General features: G+C 35.0%; 5 protein-coding genes across 5 annotated transcripts; 3 read left to right on the top strand and 2 right to left on the bottom strand.

Moving 5' to 3' along the window:
* Nucleotides 1-514: 514 nt before the first annotated feature.
* On the top strand, nucleotides 515-5,306 carry LOC143580507 (U-box domain-containing protein 5-like). Its single transcript, XM_077063509.1, has 5 exons — nucleotides 515-1,003; nucleotides 1,820-2,005; nucleotides 2,075-2,182; nucleotides 3,321-4,138; nucleotides 4,463-5,306. Exons 1-5 carry the CDS (start codon nucleotides 947-949, stop codon nucleotides 5,304-5,306), a joined length of 2,013 nt encoding a protein of 670 aa, XP_076919624.1. The 5' UTR covers nucleotides 515-946.
* A 77-nt stretch (nucleotides 5,307-5,383) lies between these two features.
* On the bottom strand, nucleotides 5,384-6,212 carry LOC143580512 (CBS domain-containing protein CBSX3, mitochondrial-like). The gene is made up of 4 exons (XM_077063513.1): nucleotides 5,973-6,212; nucleotides 5,811-5,892; nucleotides 5,612-5,746; nucleotides 5,384-5,534 (listed from the first exon to the last, which is right to left on the bottom strand). Exons 1-4 carry the CDS (start codon nucleotides 6,204-6,206, stop codon nucleotides 5,392-5,394), a joined length of 594 nt encoding a protein of 197 aa, XP_076919628.1. The 5' UTR covers nucleotides 6,207-6,212; the 3' UTR covers nucleotides 5,384-5,391.
* Nucleotides 6,213-6,602: 390 nt separating this feature from the next.
* On the top strand, nucleotides 6,603-8,472 carry LOC143580506 (uncharacterized). The gene is made up of 2 exons (XM_077063507.1): nucleotides 6,603-7,118; nucleotides 7,851-8,472. The coding sequence occupies exons 1-2, from the start codon at nucleotides 6,603-6,605 to the stop codon at nucleotides 8,295-8,297; spliced, it is 963 nt and encodes a 320-aa protein (XP_076919622.1). The 3' UTR covers nucleotides 8,298-8,472.
* Nucleotides 8,473-10,217: 1,745 nt separating this feature from the next.
* On the bottom strand, nucleotides 10,218-13,679 carry LOC143580500 (protein RER1B-like). The gene is made up of 4 exons (XM_077063502.1): nucleotides 13,527-13,679; nucleotides 10,697-11,077; nucleotides 10,453-10,633; nucleotides 10,218-10,372 (listed from the first exon to the last, which is right to left on the bottom strand). Exons 2-4 carry the CDS (start codon nucleotides 11,044-11,046, stop codon nucleotides 10,316-10,318), a joined length of 588 nt encoding a protein of 195 aa, XP_076919617.1. The 5' UTR covers nucleotides 11,047-11,077; nucleotides 13,527-13,679; the 3' UTR covers nucleotides 10,218-10,315.
* Nucleotides 13,680-14,817: 1,138 nt separating this feature from the next.
* On the top strand, nucleotides 14,818-17,560 carry LOC143580499 (gamma carbonic anhydrase 1, mitochondrial-like). The gene is made up of 5 exons (XM_077063501.1): nucleotides 14,818-15,018; nucleotides 15,903-16,046; nucleotides 16,703-16,828; nucleotides 16,904-17,055; nucleotides 17,140-17,560. The coding sequence occupies exons 1-5, from the start codon at nucleotides 14,904-14,906 to the stop codon at nucleotides 17,332-17,334; spliced, it is 732 nt and encodes a 243-aa protein (XP_076919616.1). The 5' UTR covers nucleotides 14,818-14,903; the 3' UTR covers nucleotides 17,335-17,560.
* The last annotated feature ends 191 nt before the right edge of the window (nucleotides 17,561-17,751 follow it).

The following is a 17,751-nucleotide window of genomic DNA, read 5'->3' as shown; positions in this document are numbered from 1 at the left end:
TAAACAAGCGTTGCAAAGTGACTTATTTACTAGAGATAGAAACTATTTTTGGGTTTCTAGGTGTTCCGTCATTTGAAATTGCGGAACCACAACAGTTGCAGAACGTGTCAGAAATTGTCTGGTTAGCTGGACATTTTTCTGGAGTTCCTTCATTTCAAATGATTGAAGTGACTTATTTTCCATGTGTTCCGCCATTTGATGGAAAATAAGTCACTTCCGTCATTTGAAATGACGGAACACCAGAAAAATGTCCAGCTCACAAGACAATTTCTGACACGCTTTGTAACTATTGTGGTTCCGCCATTTCAAGTGACGAAACACCTAGAAACCCAAAAATATTCTCTCTTCTATAAACCATTTCATTTTTTTATTTCTACAAATTTTTCTATTAACGTCCCATGCACTCTATGTGAGTGGATGAACTAGAAGTCAACTAGTCAAGTCTCCACTATCCAAAGCCAATAATATTAATATTAATTAAATAATATACACATGCAAAAAAAAAATTAAAAATATCTAAGAGAATCAAACTCAAAGATACACAAAAGCCGAAAGAACGAGTCAAATCACCACAAAACGTACGTCCACATGATTGACTCGGCCGGTCGAGTCAATCACCTTGTATTCACACATGGACCATTGGTGGTACGTAGTAGTCGAACTAGTGGCTCCACGTAGTCACTACTACTCACTACGTCTTTCATGCCGTCGTCAGTTTTATACTTTTTGCTGCTTTGGAGTCGTCCCGTTGACCCACAACCTTCCTTTAACTATTTAGTCTACAAACCAACCAGCCATTCAAACTTATATTGTCACAAATTTTTATTGTGGATTTCGGTTCCACACCCACCATGATCTCTTCACCATTCGAACACGTCACCGAGCCGATCACGAAACAGTCGTAATTGTGTTGCAAGAGCAGGAAGGGAGGCTATAGTGGTGAAAAATGGAGAGTGTTACTCTTGTGGAACATGAACATGCATATACCACTACTAGATGGAAAGTAAGCATTTCATGATATTTCATTCATTTGTTTGAATGTTATTTATTTGTGAATATTTGTCATTATTCTTTTTTATGGTTTTTCAGTTATTTAGTACACAAAAAAATATTTTTCAGTAATGAAACTTGTTAGTTCAGTTATTATGTAATTATGGGTTTGGATCATATATAAATGAAATTAACGTGCTAGTTGTGAGAATCAAGTAGAGTAATTAATTACTCTAATTACTCTACTTGATTCTCACAACTAGCACGTTAATTTCATTTGCACACGTTAACTTTCCCATATGTACTATAGCTACAGTATTATTGTTTGACTTGTTTTGTTTGTTACTCTTTGTTTGATTTGTTTAAATATATCTTAACATAGACACATAGTTATTAGTGATTCATCATTAGTCGTTTTTTTTTATGATTTTTAAGTTATTTAACACATAGATGTATTTTTAATTTACTTATGAAACTTGTTAGTTTTTCAGTTGTTTATTTTTCTTTGTATTGTTTGGGCTACTTGCCTTTTATAATTGGTTTCTCTTTTTATTTTAATAATAATATTGGCCTTAAAAAATGCTATTTAATGCACAGGAAATATTTCAGTTATATAACTTGTTAGTTCAATTAGCTATTATAGCTATGATTATTATTTGATCTGTTTGTTACTCTTTATTTGATTTGTTTGAATATTAACATAGTCATTAACATAGTGATCTTGTTCAGTTATTTATTACACAGAAAATATTATTCACTATATCGCTGTTCTTCGTTTAAATTCTTTAAAAATGTTTAATAAACTTAAAAGTAAGTTTGATTGGAACAGGTTCATCATTTGGCATGTTCAGAACTTAAAAAAATCATGGAAAAAATCACTAAAATATTTACTGCACTCGAGTCAGCTCGACCGCGATGCAAATCAGGCTTACAAGTGTTATGCTCATTACACAAAGGCATGGAAAAATGCAAATTGCTTCTTCGCCATTGTTCCGAATCCAGCAAACTTTACTTGGTACATTTTCCACCTATGTTTCTTGATATATATCCACTTCAATCTAGATTTAATTATACATTTTTGCAGGCGATTAGCGGTGAAAAAATCATCGTGAGGTGTGAAAGGATCCGTTACTCGTTAGAGTTATGTCTGAGCCAACTTCAAAACATGGTCGAACCGACGTTGGCTGCACAGGTTTGTTAAATGTTGATCATGTTCTTATAATATTATATGTATTAAACTATTAATTGATGTATTAAACTAAATGAAATGAGCCACTTTTTTTAACACGCAGATTAGTTCATTTCATTTAACAAAATAAATGAATCCAACTACATCTGAACCAAATAAAAAAAACAAATCAAACTTGTTTTATTAACAAAAATGACTAACCAAACTACTTTTTTGACAAAAATAAACTAACTGAATTACATTTTTAACAAAAAGAAAACACTGAAATACTTTTTTAAATAGAAATAAACAAAACGAATTACTTTTTCTACTAAACTAAACGAACTGAACAATTCGCTTTAACAAAAACAAATGTAGATTTACTTTTTTTTAAATAATAAACGAACCAAACTTATTTTAACAAAAATAAAAAAACATATCGAACTACTTTTTTTTAACAAATATAAATAAACCAAATTTTTTTAAACAAAAATAAGCTAACGGAACTTATATTTAACAAAAATATCGTCGTAGCTTGTGCTAAGGTGGAGTTTGATTTGATTGCTTATTTTAGAAGTAGTTACGTTCGTTTAGTTTAGTAAAAAAATAGTTCGTTTATTTTCGTTAAAAAGGTAGTTCGATCATTTATTTTTGTTAAGAAAGTTGTGTGGTTCGTTTAATTTTATTAAAAAGTAGTTCGGTTCGTTTATTTTCGTTAAAAAATAGTTCGGTTCGTATTTCTGTTAAAAAAAAGTCTGGTTCGTCTATTTTTGTTAAAAAAATTAGTTCAGTTCGTTTATTATTATTTTTTTTTAAAGTTTGGTTTTTTTATTTTTGTTAAAAAAAAGTTTGGGTCTTTTTTTTTGGTTGATTATGGCTTAATTGGTTATAGTTTGGAGGTTAATTATGTAATTTGGAGGTAATTTATAAAGATGGACTAAAATTGAGCAATCACTTAACCACAAGAACTCTTATGGATCATAAAAAAGGGTAAACTAGTAATTCCACAACTGGCATGAACTCAAATGATTCATTTTTAAAACCACAGGGACTCAACCAGTTCAAATTTTCTTTTGGGGACTCGTTGTGCCTCCGCCCTGAAACCACAAGGACGCAAACAGTAATTTTCTCTTATATACATATATCTTTTTAACTGTTGCAGATATCCCAGATTGTTGATTATATAAAAAGTGTAGCTTTTGCATTGGATGCATCAGAAGATGAAGCAGGAAGAGTGTTACTAGCTTTACTTCATCAAGACATAAAAGCATCAAAAGTTACTAAAACTGAGGAACTAAAAGCTTTCAAATTTGCAGCTTCAAGGTTACACATTATATCCCCGTTAGCTCTCGTGATCGAGAAACGTTCCATAAGAAAAGTACTTAGCAAGATCAGTGATACCGATCCGGTGAAAAAGAAAATCTTGAATTATTTATTATACCTTTTAAAAAAATATGGGAGTTCAAGTTCAACTAGACCACAAGAAACCGAAGGACTTGAAGGTGGTGACGACGACGGTGACAGTGACGATGTTTTCGATTTACTAGAAATACCAATGCGGTTTAAAACTCGTCACCTAAGTGTTTTCTCGTCTAGCTCGGTTCCTAGCTTCAACAGTTCTTTAGGTGACTTGAAACTGCAAGTAGATAATGTTTCAATCATATCTACTGATGCTGGAACGGACGACGGGTTTGATGAGACTCAAGAAAGATCTAGAGAGTTTACGGCTGATCCGGTTATGGATAACGGGCCGAATTTGTTTATACTTGGAAATCTTTCTGTGCTTCCGTGGCCATCAAGGCGTAAGGCGGTTGAAGATGTGAAAATGCAGTTACAAGATGATCAAGATTCTCATTTGTTCATATCTACAAGTTATGTTAAACCTGTTTTTAAGTTCTTGAAAGAGGCGGATCGGTTAGGTGATGCGGTTGCAAGAAGGCACGGAGCCGAGTTGCTTTTGATGTTCTTGAAAGAATCCAGGTACTTGTTATTGTTAGTGCCAGAATAATTTCACATAGATATGTATAAAATATGTGAATCTACGGTCGCGCATATGTTTGTTTTTCGCCTAAATCCTATATTTTTTGCATTATGTACGCGAATAACAATACATTAATGTTAAACGTGTCCAACACCAAATCAGATTAATTAGATATTATATTTAATATAATAATTAGTTTATTATTATAAGATAAGTTGGGCTTATTTTATTTAATTATATTAAATATTTTCCAAGATACTAAGAGCCTTCAATCTGATCTGGTGTTGGACACGTTTAACAATTAATGCATATTTTTGATGCAGATCTGGTAGGCCGCCTTTACCGAAAGATGTAATGAGGGACCTGTCTTTGTTTCTAGACTCGGACATTACCGAAGAAGTGTTACAAATACTAGAACTGTTATCTTCCCACCATCTTTACACTACCGAAATCGTGACATCTGGAATTCTGTTAACTATTTTGAAACTAATAAAAAACCAAAAGAGCAAACAACATAATGTGACTGTGGCTCTCAGAGTGTTGTGTAACCTTTCAGCTCACATGGATCTAGGACACCACATGATATATTTAGGATTCATTCAAGAACTGGTTCCGTTTTTAGACGATCTGTTAATGTCCGGTTACTGTATCAAAGTTTTTAAAAATCTATGCGCGATTGAAGAGGCTGCAGCGCAGTTTGAAAACAACTGCATCGTCTCCATTGGCGAGCTGCTTGAGTTGGGTAAATACGAAGAACAAGAAGACGCGGTTGAGATTCTGTTGTCGTTATATTGCCAACGTGAAGACCTGCATGGAATCTTGACGCAAGACGGAATCTTTAGAAACTTGGAAATGATATCTGGAAATGGGAGTTCTAAAGGTCGGTTATTGGCGAGTGAGTTACTTGAGTTGTTGAATAATGTCCCGGATGATAGTTCTCAAGTATGCAGCAGCCTTTGGGACACCTCGCAAAGCGCAAATGGTAAGGTTAAAACACGTTCCAAGAAGTCGGGATTTTTCAGTTGGATTAAATCAAAGTTTAAGAAATCCGTACGGAAGCTTTCTTCTTTCTTTAAGAAGTTTGCATTCGTTAACTGTGATTTATGTAACTTATTATTATTATTCTGTCACAAGAATCTGATTTCACAGCCATGTTTTTGGATGTGAAAAATAAACTTTTTATTATTATTATTCTGTCACAAGAAAAAGTTCAAATTACAAGAAGTGGAAATATTAAAAATTATTAAATAAACTAATAATAGTTGCCTTTGATGAAGTCGTTTAATTTATCCATTTCACCTCGTTGTTGATCCACAACTGCCCGAACAACATCAACCATAGAAATCATCCCTACAATCCTTCCATCTATGACCGGTACATGTCGTATCTGGTTTTCTGTGATCAAAACAACTCGGTTTTATCAGTAAACGGATCAAAACCGACAACACGAGTAATTGTTAACTATAGTATACCTGACATTAGTCGCATTGCTTGATAAACATTTGTGTCAGATGTCATCGTTACCAGTTTGTTCTGGTTTGTCATGATATCCATGACTTTTGTGTATTTAAATGATTTATCCTTAGCAAGTACCTTCTGCAAGCAATCTGAAATATGACTAATATTATTATCTCATATTAAAATAAATGAAAATATGAAATATGAAATAACCTCTTTCAGTGACGATTCCCGCAATCATTTGTTCATCTCCGGGCTTTAGAACCACTAAAGAACCAATATTGTTTCGAGCCATCTGCATATATACGACAACTTAAAGTAAATATTCTCAAATTAAATGAAAAATAATTAACATGGTAACAACCGACAACATACTTGCTTTGCAGCATCATAGACAGTGTCATCACTCTTGCACCAGAGCCACGGTCCGTCTTTTTCATCTTCTTTTTTCATTAAAACTTCAGCAACCGTTGTATTTTCCAAACCCTTTAGATGCATTAGTGAAGATTCTACAACCGATGCATTTTCTGTATACGTTTGCAGTTGTTGCACAACCGGTACACGAAACGTTTCCCGACAAGATTTTATAACACGTGCGATGACTTGCATCTTGAGTGAAAATACTTATAAACTTTGTGCTTTGGAATTGGTTCGTGTTATGGTTAAATATATGAATGAAAACCGGAAACTAATGTTCTTTTCTTGAATTAGTAAACAAGTCTAAGAAAACTAATGTTCTTTTCTTGAAAAACTGGCCAACTAACATTCTATGTTATTACTTATACTTTGGTCATTAAGAGTTGTACATTGAGGGTTAAAACTTAAAAGGTGATGCTAGACTTGGCAGACAAGGTAAACCAGCATCATAAAGTTGCCTGCAACACAGGTAAAGTTTCATGTTTTTATTCACATGAATCGCGTGTTTCCAGTGAATCGAAGTTGTATTTATAGCAACTTTCTCATCTTAATGTTATGAATATATCACAAAACCGATAATTTGGAACAATGGCTGAAAAAAAGTCTTCAGGCTTAGGCTTCCGTTTTCGCTTACCTTGGTTCCCACAAGCCTCGTTACCTCCAGCCCGTCAATCGCCTACCCAACCACCACGCACCACCACACAAACCTCTGTTGCATCAACTTCTGCTCAAAAGCCACCGTTTCGGCCTGCAGGGAAAGCCCTCGCACCACCACCGGCGGCACCACCGACAACCGCAGCTACACCACAACCTTTTTCGCCTAGACGATCGCAGCCATCTGTTTCAACTAAATCATCAGTACCCAAATCTCCAACTGCTAAAACTACTGCACCTGTTGCGACTAAGCCCGCAAAAGAAACTCAACCCACCACTGAAACTGCAACGCCACAAACGCCCCCATCCCCATCATCATCATCGTCGTCGTCGTCGTCGCCTTCGACATCATCATCATCATCGTCATCATCACCCAAATCTCCAACCGCTAAAACTACCAAATTTGTTGCAGCTCAGCCCCCCGAAGAAACTGAAACCATACAAACTAGTGTAATTGCAAATCCAACAACACCATCGCCATCGCCACCATTCAGTCCACCTATACAAGCTCAGTCCCAGCCTAAGTCTCCCCAAACTCCAACACCATCTGCTTCACCGAACTCCTCATTACCCAAATCTCCAGTTCCTGAAACCACCGATCCTGTTGCAGCTCTGCCCGCCAAAGAAACTCAAACCACCACCGAAACCATACCAACCATTGAAACCGCAGGTCCAACATCCCCACCACCAGCAAAACAATCTCCGACATCTGAAACCACCGAACCTGTTGCAGCACCGCCCGCCAAAGAAACTCAAACCACCACCACCGAAACCATATCAACCATTGAAACCGCCGCTCCAACATCTCCACCACCAGCAAAACAATCTCCGATATCTGAAACCACCGAACCTGTTGCAGCTCCGCCCGTCAAAGAAACTCAAACCACCACCACCGAAACCATCCCAACCAACAAAACCGCAGCTCCAGCATCTCCACCACCAGCAACACAATCTCCAAATTCTGAAACTACAGAACCTATTGCAGCTCCGCCCACCAAAGAAACTCAAACCGCAGCATCTTCACCACCAGCAAAACAATCTCCAACCCGCACCCCACCCGGATCTCCATCTCATTTAACCTCTAAACCATCATCCTCACCATCATCACCTCCCAAAAATAAACTTTCACAAAATGCGGATTCAAATTATAATCACTCAAAATCTCAAAACCCAAAATCAACGACCGCAATCCACACTGACATCTCCAGCTTCATTCACAAAATAACAAAAAAAGAACCCGCAGATGAAACTCCAGCACATGCCATCACACTCGCGGGTAACAACACAGGCGCATTAATGCAACTAGACTTGCATGAACTCAAAAGAGGCGATAACCGCACTACTGATGACAATGCCATTGCCAGCTCACAAAAAGATAATGAAAAACATACGGAAGCAGCATTACCAAAGGCAATTGTTAATAGTAATATTCAAGGTGTAAATAACTCAATGATGTTAAACAGTTCTGTTACTGAAGGGAGTCCAGGTGTTCATTTGGTGTTTTACGGTGATGTAACAAATATTGAGGGTTTAATGATGAAGTCAGTTGATATGCAACGGGCGGAAGTGAATGTTACTGCACCGGAGAAAGTTGTATATGATCCGGTAATGGGGGAGGTTTTCATGTAGCCGAGTGCATGTGAATTCGAAGATGATTCGCAGACGTGTGGCACAAGTTATGAGATTGAGGTTCTTTGATTTGAATATATGTAAAGAGTGACAAGTGAATAAGGATGATGATGCTTCATCATTCATCAAATATGTATGGTTTTTTTAACGATTTACCTAAAATTTTATGGTTTTATATGTATATGTAAATGAACTACAATGATGCATCTGAAACCACTTGTAACTCACTGAATGTATACGTTTGATCACTTCATTAGATATATTGTACGCACGTATGTAGATATATTTAGTTCAATGCAGAACTTGAAGGTGGCGTAGTGAAACACGCAACATTACCGTATCAATGTTTCCTTTTATTGATCAAGGAAACACTACAGTGCTATGGTTGGCTGCACAAGACTGGTAGCCGTATCATATCGTGTCAAAATTGAAACGTTGTATGACCATGATTAGTGTTAAGTCGATTTTTCTATTTTCCACATGAACTTTCAATTAACCTCAACTTGCTATTATTCCAAGTGTTGTACTTCCTATATTTCTTAAAACTTAAAAGCCAGTTCAGGACCCAACCAGGCGAATAGAGACCAAGACCATTGTCATGACAATATTAGTTTTACAAACTCTAAATGCTAAAATCCCATCATAAAGCCAAGGAATTAAATTTATAAAAAAAACCAAAAAAGCCAAAGAATTAAAATACACACAAAAGTTAAGATTCATTATTGTCCAATAATGCTTGTTGATTCAACTTGAAGCAATAATCATGAGCTTCTGATATACCATCATTTGCACTACTATGCCAACAAACTCACTGTCACATCATTCCCTTTTGTTTTAGACAAAAAAAAATGTCAAATCCCTCCTGACCTTCAAACCACAACACGACAATTTTTTGTAATCTGTGAGTTGATTACATAATTTTATCAAATTTCTAAGAATATGATCAAGAGTGCTTAATATGATTTCAAGCTATCTTGTTCTACATTTTTTGTTAAAAATATAATGTAGTTATCGTGCCACGACTCACCTCTAGTTCAAATGTAGTTGGTCTGAAGTTTTGGTGAGGTGACAGCGAGTGGTGATGGCGATGGTGGCGATGAAGGTGGTGGTGGTGGTGGTGGTGATGTAGTAGGCCTTTCTTTCTGGATGAATCCAAGTGATCTTCTGGACAATAAGCCCACCTCTTTAATACTTCGGACCCCACCGTTCTTCATTTCTCCTACTAAAACATAGAAAAAATTGTTCATTTCTCTTGAATTTTAAAAACAAGACAATTGATGGCCAAGATGATAAATGACAAAACTATTAATAGTGTTATAAGCTTACATACCATTGTAATCCAAGATGTTTGCAGATGCAGACAACCGAATGAGAATAGGCGTGATGATAGTGAGAGCAGCCCAGAAGAACAGTATTACAAAAAAGGTTCTCCACAACATTTCTCCAAAGCTTGAGAACTTTTTGAGAGAATATAATTTATAGCAGCAAAATTTCAGTGTGTGTACAAGGGGAGGAAGACCTTAAATATATGAGAAAAAGACCAACATATAAAATATGAGAGTGTACTAAAACCACTTTGGACACGAAAAGAATCAGAAGTACATAAAAACTTGTTGACTTTTGTCTGGTTGGTAGTTGATTAGTGGTTATGCCAATCAGGTACATACAAGTCTCACAAAAATCCCACCTGGCATCTTTATAGACCAAAATTCCATTTGGTTGGGACAAAACTGTCATTATACATACCCTGTATTATTATAAGGCCCTCAAACAAAAAGCCCACCTGTTAACTGATACATATATTCCATATAAACCAGCAGACAATATTATTATTATGAAATCATTTGAGCTTAATCAGCAATCCAAGTTGTTTCTACTGTTTAATAATAGCAAAACATCAGTACTCATATTACTCCTACACTTAATCAGCAATCCAAGTTGTTTCTACTGTTTAATAATAGCAAAACATCAGTACTCATATTACTCCTACACTATCTTAAACCTAAACAGCTGCTTCTTCAACCTCGATGACTTGGCGAGCCACCAGTCGCAGGTGACTTCCTCCCACCATATTTCTGTTAAATTATAACAAACATTTATTAATATAAAAGGACTATACTTATACTAATTAATTTTCATTGACAAATAACTTTACCTGCTTTCCAAAGTTAAATGGGACATATTTGTATTTAATCATGTGCATGATTTGTCGCTTCATAGTGAGAGCAAATAGAACAATCCAATAGCAGAGCAGTATTGGCCAGAAAACCGGGACATCAAACAGAGAAAAGAATGTCATCAAGAAAGCTACCATGAAAGCCTTTGTAATCGCATACCTGCAATTACAAAACAAATGAGTAATCTTTTGTACCAAACGTGTCCATTATTATTAAACTCACCAAAATTTGAACTCTGGAAGGCGGCGGATAAAAGGCCTGAACTCATCAGAATCTTTTGTAGGAAGTGCAGCTCCATCCAAAGCTTCAAGCTCAGGATCCACCTTTGGTGACAGAAATCCAATCAACAGATTCAAGATGTAAATTCCAAGACCGTACGAGATGATGTAAAACCCTTGAAGATAATAGACTCGCAACACATAAATTGCTGCAACACAAAGTGTCCCAATCCACCTATGAACCGGAAGCGGTGTTGATTTATCCAGATAGATCTGGAACAACCTTGAGAATTCAGTTTTCCACTTGGTTAGTGGTGTCACTGGGGACGCAGCATCACCCCCTGATCCTTCCATTTTAACCAGCTTTTAAACCTTTCTGTAGATACTACAAAGTAATACATGATATAAAACCCAAAACAATGACAAAAGTTGTGTATTATTGAAAAACTATATATAGAAGCACATTGGATAATTAAAAAGCAAACATAATCAAACCATATCTTCTAACTATAGATATTATATGACAATAAACCTTAGCTAATGTATTCTCTTTAAAGAATGTAACAACAATAAATATAACATAATTCAGATTTGCAACATATTCGAAAGCAAAGACTGCTAACGGTCAACTGTCAAACAAGGCAGTTAAGATAATTTATTAACCCTAATTTTTTTAAGGCATATCATGGCCTTATATCCCTGATGTCTATCAATGATAGAACTAGATTCCGGCTTCTATTTGTTTCTTAATACTAACAGGACCCTTAAAACTGTAAAAACAGCACAATCACGATTCACGTGTATCATCGATTACTCTAATCTGTGAAAAGTAGACTCTAACTGAGCGTATTTAGATTATTGAAACCGCCATCAACGAATTGGTTAAGCCAAAGAGGACGATTGTGAACCAATCCAATACAAAAACTACATCAAACAAATAATAGTTGATCAAACCATATATTCTAACTATGGTAAATCATAGTTACTAAAAGCCCTCGCTTGCCCATTTATCAGGCGATGCTCAATAAATGCGCTTCTTCCTAGGCGAGCGCATCAACATTGTCTACGGCGTAAACATGAGAAGACAAAAGCCGAGCAAAAGAAACACAAGTATGCTATTGAAACTTAGATCTATGAGAGGTCAAAGGAATTGCATTGAACAATTGTTATTCAAGTTTTGGAACTACATTTGAATCTTGACTATTTTAGAACTTTTGGTACTAATTAGATGATATTAAATGCTATATAATAACTACTATTTATTTTATTTGAACAACAATATAATTTTTCATATACGTAATACACTTTTAACTGTTCTTTTAAGTGCGTTTTTTTTTCTCAAGCCCTTGCTTTTTTTGCGCCTAAGCCCCAGGCGAGGCCTATGTCTATGCAGTCGATATCACCGATATATCAATGATATACCGGTTATCGATCCCTTGGCGATATATAAATCAGAATCTTGGTTTAAAAAAGCGTTAGGCGATGCGAGGCGTTTTGGTTCAAAAATCCGAAGCGCTAAGCGCTAGGCGCGAAGCGAGAGCTTCACGTATGTGAGGCGTTCTTATTTAAAAATACTAAAAATTAATTATACATGACATATTTTACTTGAAAATCAATCATAAAGATAAAACATTTGTAAAACTAAACATATTTTACTAGAAGGTTGATATTTGGAGAAGATAAACTTTGAATATGAAAATTAAAGAGTGGTTTGAATTAAATAGAGTGATAAATATATATAATGCAGTTGGGTAATGTTTTATAGATGAGCCCCAACGTTATTATTTTAAGCAGATGGCCCAATCAGCTACATTTTCAATCTAATTTGGACTGAATCACATGAGGCGCTGCCTCAAGCGCCTCACGCCTCGCCAGCTAAATGTGCGCTTCAGGGCGCCTCATGTATTTTAGCGCCTTACCTAAAATAAGGCGTTTTCAAAAACGCCTCAGGCGCCTCAAGCCTGAGGGGCGCCTTTTTAAACCAAGATTAGAATATCGGTACCGATAATATTGACCGATATCACCGATACTTCCAATATCAGTGTTTAAAGTCTCAATTATCAACTTTTAGTGTTCAGTGTTAGCGTTTTAAGTCTTAGTCAATTCTTACTTGCTACAATTATTAGTGTTTTGCAATTTGCAAAAGGTTAATTTGATAATGGTAGGAGAGTATACTGAATTATTAATGTTAAATTGCTATATATATGAATTTTACATGATATTAAAATTACCGACATCCCACCCCACCGATATCTCAGATATCGGTCCAAGGACCGATATAAGATATTTTTCCGCATTAACTGCTTAGGCCTATGCACCTTGAGTGCGCCTAGCACATTTAATAACTATGTGTAAATATACAATAAACCCTAGCTAACATATTCTCTTTTAACAAAAGTAATAACAGTAATTATAGCATTATTTCAGATTTGCAGCATATTCAAAAGCAAAGAGTGCTACCTGTTAACCTCAAAACTCAATGAATCTGTAAAATAAAGCAGTTAAAATAATTATGTCCTTAATAGTACTAACAGGACGCTTAAAATTGTAAACAGCACAATCACATGTATCATTGATTACTCACTCTAATCAGGCAATTTTTTTAATAATAATAATAATAACCGCCATCAACGAATTAGTTAGGTCATAGGAGATGATTGTGTTAAACCGATCAAACAGAGTGTATCAAACGAATAATAATAATAATAATAATAATAATAGTTCATCTGATTTACATATGATTATTATTATACAAATATATACGATTGAGATATAAGGATGTGAATCGATGAGAAAAATAAATAGCAGTAGTGAGAGTTGAAGAGCGAGCTTACCCAACGGAAATTGTTCTTTAGGGTTCTAAGCGATTTGCGTGACAAGACGATTATTATTATCTAGATTCGCACGACTCAGATCATTTTTTTATAGGGTTTGTGAATAAAACTTTGATGATAAGTTTACTTACTATTTAAGAGTTTGATGTCTTTTATTATTTTATTTTTTGTTCAACTTATGACATAATCTACTATGATTATTCAATGAATTAGTATATCCATTGATCAAAAAAAAAAAACAGATTTTGGACATCTTTGTATTAGTTTATGTGGTTATTTCAAATAGTTCAATCCACCTCCTATGTGACTAGTCATTCTTTTCAATAGACTACAATTTTTCATCCCTCTATTTTCTATCATTTGTTGTTTAGAAGCGCATGATTAAAGATCGTTTTTTAAAAAAAGAGTTCTGCTTAAATGTTGTTTTGATAGTCCCGTGTAAAATCATATAACTTTTTGAGTGTGTATTTAATAGAATTATAAAGTGAAGTCGGATTATTATATCTTTTACTGGTTATTATTGTGTGAGAATTAAATTTGTATATGTTATTTATTTTTATTTTTTTTTGTCTTTTTATTAGTTTTACTTTGGAGGTAGTTCTTATATTTTCTTTTGGCTGGAGACTTTGTGTAACAAGAAAAGAAGGAAGTCTTGCTTGAACATCTTTCTTGATCTAAAATAATTACCAAGTTCATGTTAAATATACACCAACAAATACAATGACTTATGTTTAATGAGCTATACCATTATAGTCAACTAAAACTAAAAAAAAGAAAAACATATGATAGGTTTGTAAGGATATCTGTAGTGGATAGCTATAAAATGAAACGTTTTGTGTCATGTGGCGCTCAGTCAGAAAAAAGATGAGTGCTTGTTTTAAGGGTTTAGTGGTGTTGTAGCTCAATATATCATATACATATATATATATATATATATATATACCACAAACAAAAAAATTATCGGCGACAAAAAACACGCCCCTTATCGCCCCATTTATCGCCTGGGGGCGGTTTTCACCCAAAAAATTACCCCAAATTTGTCGCCCCACTACAGATACCCTAAACAACAATTTAAATTTATGAACTTGAAGTCTTGAATGTAACCTATTATGCATTTTAACTCTAATAATAATAACGTGTTGAAACTCAAACCAAAAAACTTAAAACGATAATTTTACACTTAACCAAGAAATGTCCAAATTTGTTAAAAATGTAAGTTAAAGACCAATAAGCTTAAAACCTGAACAACAGCAGCCAAATTGTCATTTCTCATTTCTTTAGGGTTGTTCAAGTTCATTTCTAGCTGAAACACACACACAAATACATACATACATACATACATACGCAGCGGCTGACGGTAGAAGACGGTGATCGGCGATGGGAACCCTAGGAAGAGCAGCTTACACCGTCGGCTTTTGGATCCGTGAGACCGGCCAAGCCATGGATCGCCTCGGCTCACGCCTCCAAGGCAACAACTTCTTCAAAGAACAACGTATGTCTGTCTGTCATTTCAAAGCCCTAATTTCATTACCTCAGCATTTTGAAATTATTAGTTTTATTTAACTCATCTAACAGCTCAGATTTAGGTTTCGTATGCTGAAAAGTGATATATTTATGTTAATTTCATGATTAGTTTGATTATTGCAGATATGTTAAGAGTTGTAAGTCAAATTAGGTTTTCATTTTTTGTTAGTGTTATTATTTGAGGTACAACTGATTGAATCAGTGTGTTAGATTATTAAAATGAATGATTTTGTTACATCTGAACTGCAAGGCAATGACAAACTGCTGAAGATCAGAGAAATTTGAATTTAACACCTAGACGCTCGATTAACTAGCTGTCTAGCTCATTTTTCCATTTCTATCCGTGAGGCTTGCAAACGAACCGAATGTTCGGTGAAATGTTCGTGAATTGTTCGACGGAAAGTTTGTTTGTTTGGATGTTTTTAAATTGTTTGGGTTTGCTATCCAAAATGGGGTTGCGGCGCAGCTTGTTGCCCGCTTACCTGCCACTGCATTGTAAATCGTTTGGATGTTTTTAAATAATGACCAAAATGACTCTTTTTATCAAAAAAAAAAAAGTTTGTTTGTTTATTTAATTAACGACCAAACATGAACAAAAAGTTAGCTAACGAACCTGAACACGTATTTCATTTGTTCATTTATGTTCGTGAACTGTTCATTTTGATTTTAAACAAACGAACATAAACAAACACGGACATGTTCATTTTCCAAACAAATGAACATGAACACAAGTATTTGTTCGATTAAGTGTTCATGTTCGTTCGGTTCGTTTACAGGTCTACTAGCGGTTGTTCAATACTACTTTGTAGTTAGGGTTTATTTGAAAATTGAAACAATCTGTCTTTTTGTCAGTTTCCAGGCATCGGACTCTGATGAATGTATATGATAAAGCCCCTTCGGTAGCTAAGGATGCATTTGTGGCCCCAAGTGCTTCTGTTATTGGGGATGTTCAAGTAGGGGCTGGATCGTCTGTTTGGTATGGATGTGTTTTGAGAGGTAACGGTTACACATTTTGGCTTTTGTTGATTCTGATAGTCTTGTACATTCCTTTAGCTGATATTGGTTTTCTTATTTATTTCTGCAACAAAAGAGGGTTGCTATAAGCTTGATCATATTGTAGCTAACAGTAATAATGAACTAGAGTTGATAGTTTGATGCTGCAACAGTACATTAATTACAAAGAAGTTGATAAAAAAGTAGATAAATTAATAGGTGACAAAGTTGAAAGCAAAAACAAGATCATCTTTGGAGTGGTTTCTTTGTTGAATATTTGTACTTTGTAGTAAGTTTCCTTATCGTTGTTTATAATTAATCTATCCAATCTGTTTATTATCAGGCTGTGACACTTTAGAAGGCTGTACATGGGAATGCAAGCTTTATACTAGAAAATATTCAACTTAAAAGTTAGCGATTTAGTTATGTTTTGATATGTTTTTATGGTTGTGTGAACCCTTTATGTGCTGTCAATTCTGTCATTTAAGCATTAGCTATCTTCATATCATTTAGGATTATATATGAACTTTAACCAGAATTTACATCTTGCTGATAGTAGTTTTGATATTTCATTGGGAGTCGCTCAATGTCCTCATATGATGCACTATATACTAGTTATTAGTTATTGTTTCATTTATGAAATATGGTTATTTATACAGGTGATGTGAACAGCATTAGTATTGGATCCGGCACTAACATACAAGATCACTCGCTTGTGCATGTTGCAAAATCTAATCTACCTGGAAAGGTGCATCCAACTGTGATTGGGAACAATGTGACTGTTGGTGAGCAATGTGTTTCATATGGTTCTTTTTATCTTTTCAATAAAATGATTTTTAATCAAACAAAGTACAATTTAGGTCATAGTGCTGTCATACATGGATGCACCGTTGAGGATGAAGCGTTTATTGGTATGAAAGCAACGGTTCTTGATGGGGTGGTTGTAGAGAAACATGCCATGGTTGCTGCTGGAGCCCTTGTTAGACAGGATACTAGAATCCCTACCGGCGAGGTTCGTGTTATTATTATGCAAACATGTATATATTAAAAAAGCACAAACATTTGTTATTGAAGCTAGTTGGGAATGTTGTAACAGCTATGGGGAGGGAATCCTGCCAAATTCTTGAGAAAGCTTACAGACAAAGAGATAAGCTTCATTGCTGAGTCTGCTGCTAACTACAAGAGCCTTGCCGAGGTTCATGCTACCAAGAATGCAGAGCCACTTGACCAGACTGAGTTTTTAAAAGTGAATCAAAAGAAGCCTAAAGAAGACAAGCCTTTGATTCAATAATTGTTTGGGTTTTTAATCATGAAGAAATCGGTCATGAAAGTACTTTTAGTTCATGCTTGTGAGTTTGATGTTGACGAACAGATGCTTATTTCAAGCAGCAGGTTGTTTATGGATATTGGATCGGCGGTCTGTCTGTCTGTCATTTCTAATAAAGGTTAAACTTATTAGAGTTAGAACTGTTGGGATTAGACCCTGTTGTACGTTTGTTTTATCGTTCTTACGTTGAAAACTTCAAATGGATTTGATATTTTCTGTGCCTGTTGATGTGGATTTGAGTATATTGAAGTAAATTTGAATCCTATTCATAGGGGTCTTTGATCTCTTAAGCATTATACCAGAACTGGATTAAGCAATTTTCACATGTATAATTAGAAAATATGTTTGTATAACCCTTAATAAAAAGTAACATGTCATATG

This window comes from Bidens hawaiensis, unplaced genomic scaffold (assembly GCF_021521415.1).
Source record: "Bidens hawaiensis isolate Kalapana, Puna unplaced genomic scaffold, B.hawaiensis_p1.1 tig00030503_1, whole genome shotgun sequence".
NCBI classification, from domain to species: domain Eukaryota; kingdom Viridiplantae; phylum Streptophyta; class Magnoliopsida; order Asterales; family Asteraceae; genus Bidens; species Bidens hawaiensis.
Note: the sequence above shows the minus strand (reverse complement) of the source record. Positions and strands in the feature narration are given on the sequence as shown.

Excerpts from the sequence above, each read along its gene's own strand:
- LOC143580507 (XM_077063509.1), top strand. The coding sequence starts at position 947 with ATGGAGAGTGTTACTCTTGTGGAACATGAACATGCATATACCACTACT. Across the intron at positions 1,004-1,819 it reads ATACCACTACTAGATGGAAA|GTTCATCATTTGGCATGTTC; the intron begins GTAAGCATTTCA and ends TGATTGGAACAG. Across the intron at positions 2,183-3,320 it reads AACCGACGTTGGCTGCACAG|ATATCCCAGATTGTTGATTA; the intron begins GTTTGTTAAATG and ends TAACTGTTGCAG.
- LOC143580512 (XM_077063513.1), bottom strand. The coding sequence starts at position 6,206 with ATGCAAGTCATCGCACGTGTTATAAAATCTTGTCGGGAAACGTTTCGT. Across the intron at positions 5,893-5,972 it reads TCTATGATGCTGCAAAGCAA|ATGGCTCGAAACAATATTGG; the intron begins GTATGTTGTCGG and ends GTATATATGCAG. Across the intron at positions 5,535-5,611 it reads AGCAATGCGACTAATGTCAG|AAAACCAGATACGACATGTA; the intron begins GTATACTATAGT and ends TTTTGATCACAG.
- LOC143580506 (XM_077063507.1), top strand. The coding sequence starts at position 6,603 with ATGGCTGAAAAAAAGTCTTCAGGCTTAGGCTTCCGTTTTCGCTTACCT. Across the intron at positions 7,119-7,850 it reads CTGAAACCATACAAACTAGT|ACCGCAATCCACACTGACAT; the intron begins GTAATTGCAAAT and ends CCAAAATCAACG.
- LOC143580500 (XM_077063502.1), bottom strand. The coding sequence starts at position 11,046 with ATGGAAGGATCAGGGGGTGATGCTGCGTCCCCAGTGACACCACTAACC. Across the intron at positions 10,634-10,696 it reads CTTCCAGAGTTCAAATTTTG|GTATGCGATTACAAAGGCTT; the intron begins GTGAGTTTAATA and ends TTGTAATTGCAG. Across the intron at positions 10,373-10,452 it reads CATTTAACTTTGGAAAGCAG|AAATATGGTGGGAGGAAGTC; the intron begins GTAAAGTTATTT and ends ATAATTTAACAG.
- LOC143580499 (XM_077063501.1), top strand. The coding sequence starts at position 14,904 with ATGGGAACCCTAGGAAGAGCAGCTTACACCGTCGGCTTTTGGATCCGT. Across the intron at positions 15,019-15,902 it reads CAACTTCTTCAAAGAACAAC|TTTCCAGGCATCGGACTCTG; the intron begins GTATGTCTGTCT and ends TCTTTTTGTCAG. Across the intron at positions 16,047-16,702 it reads GTATGGATGTGTTTTGAGAG|GTGATGTGAACAGCATTAGT; the intron begins GTAACGGTTACA and ends TTATTTATACAG.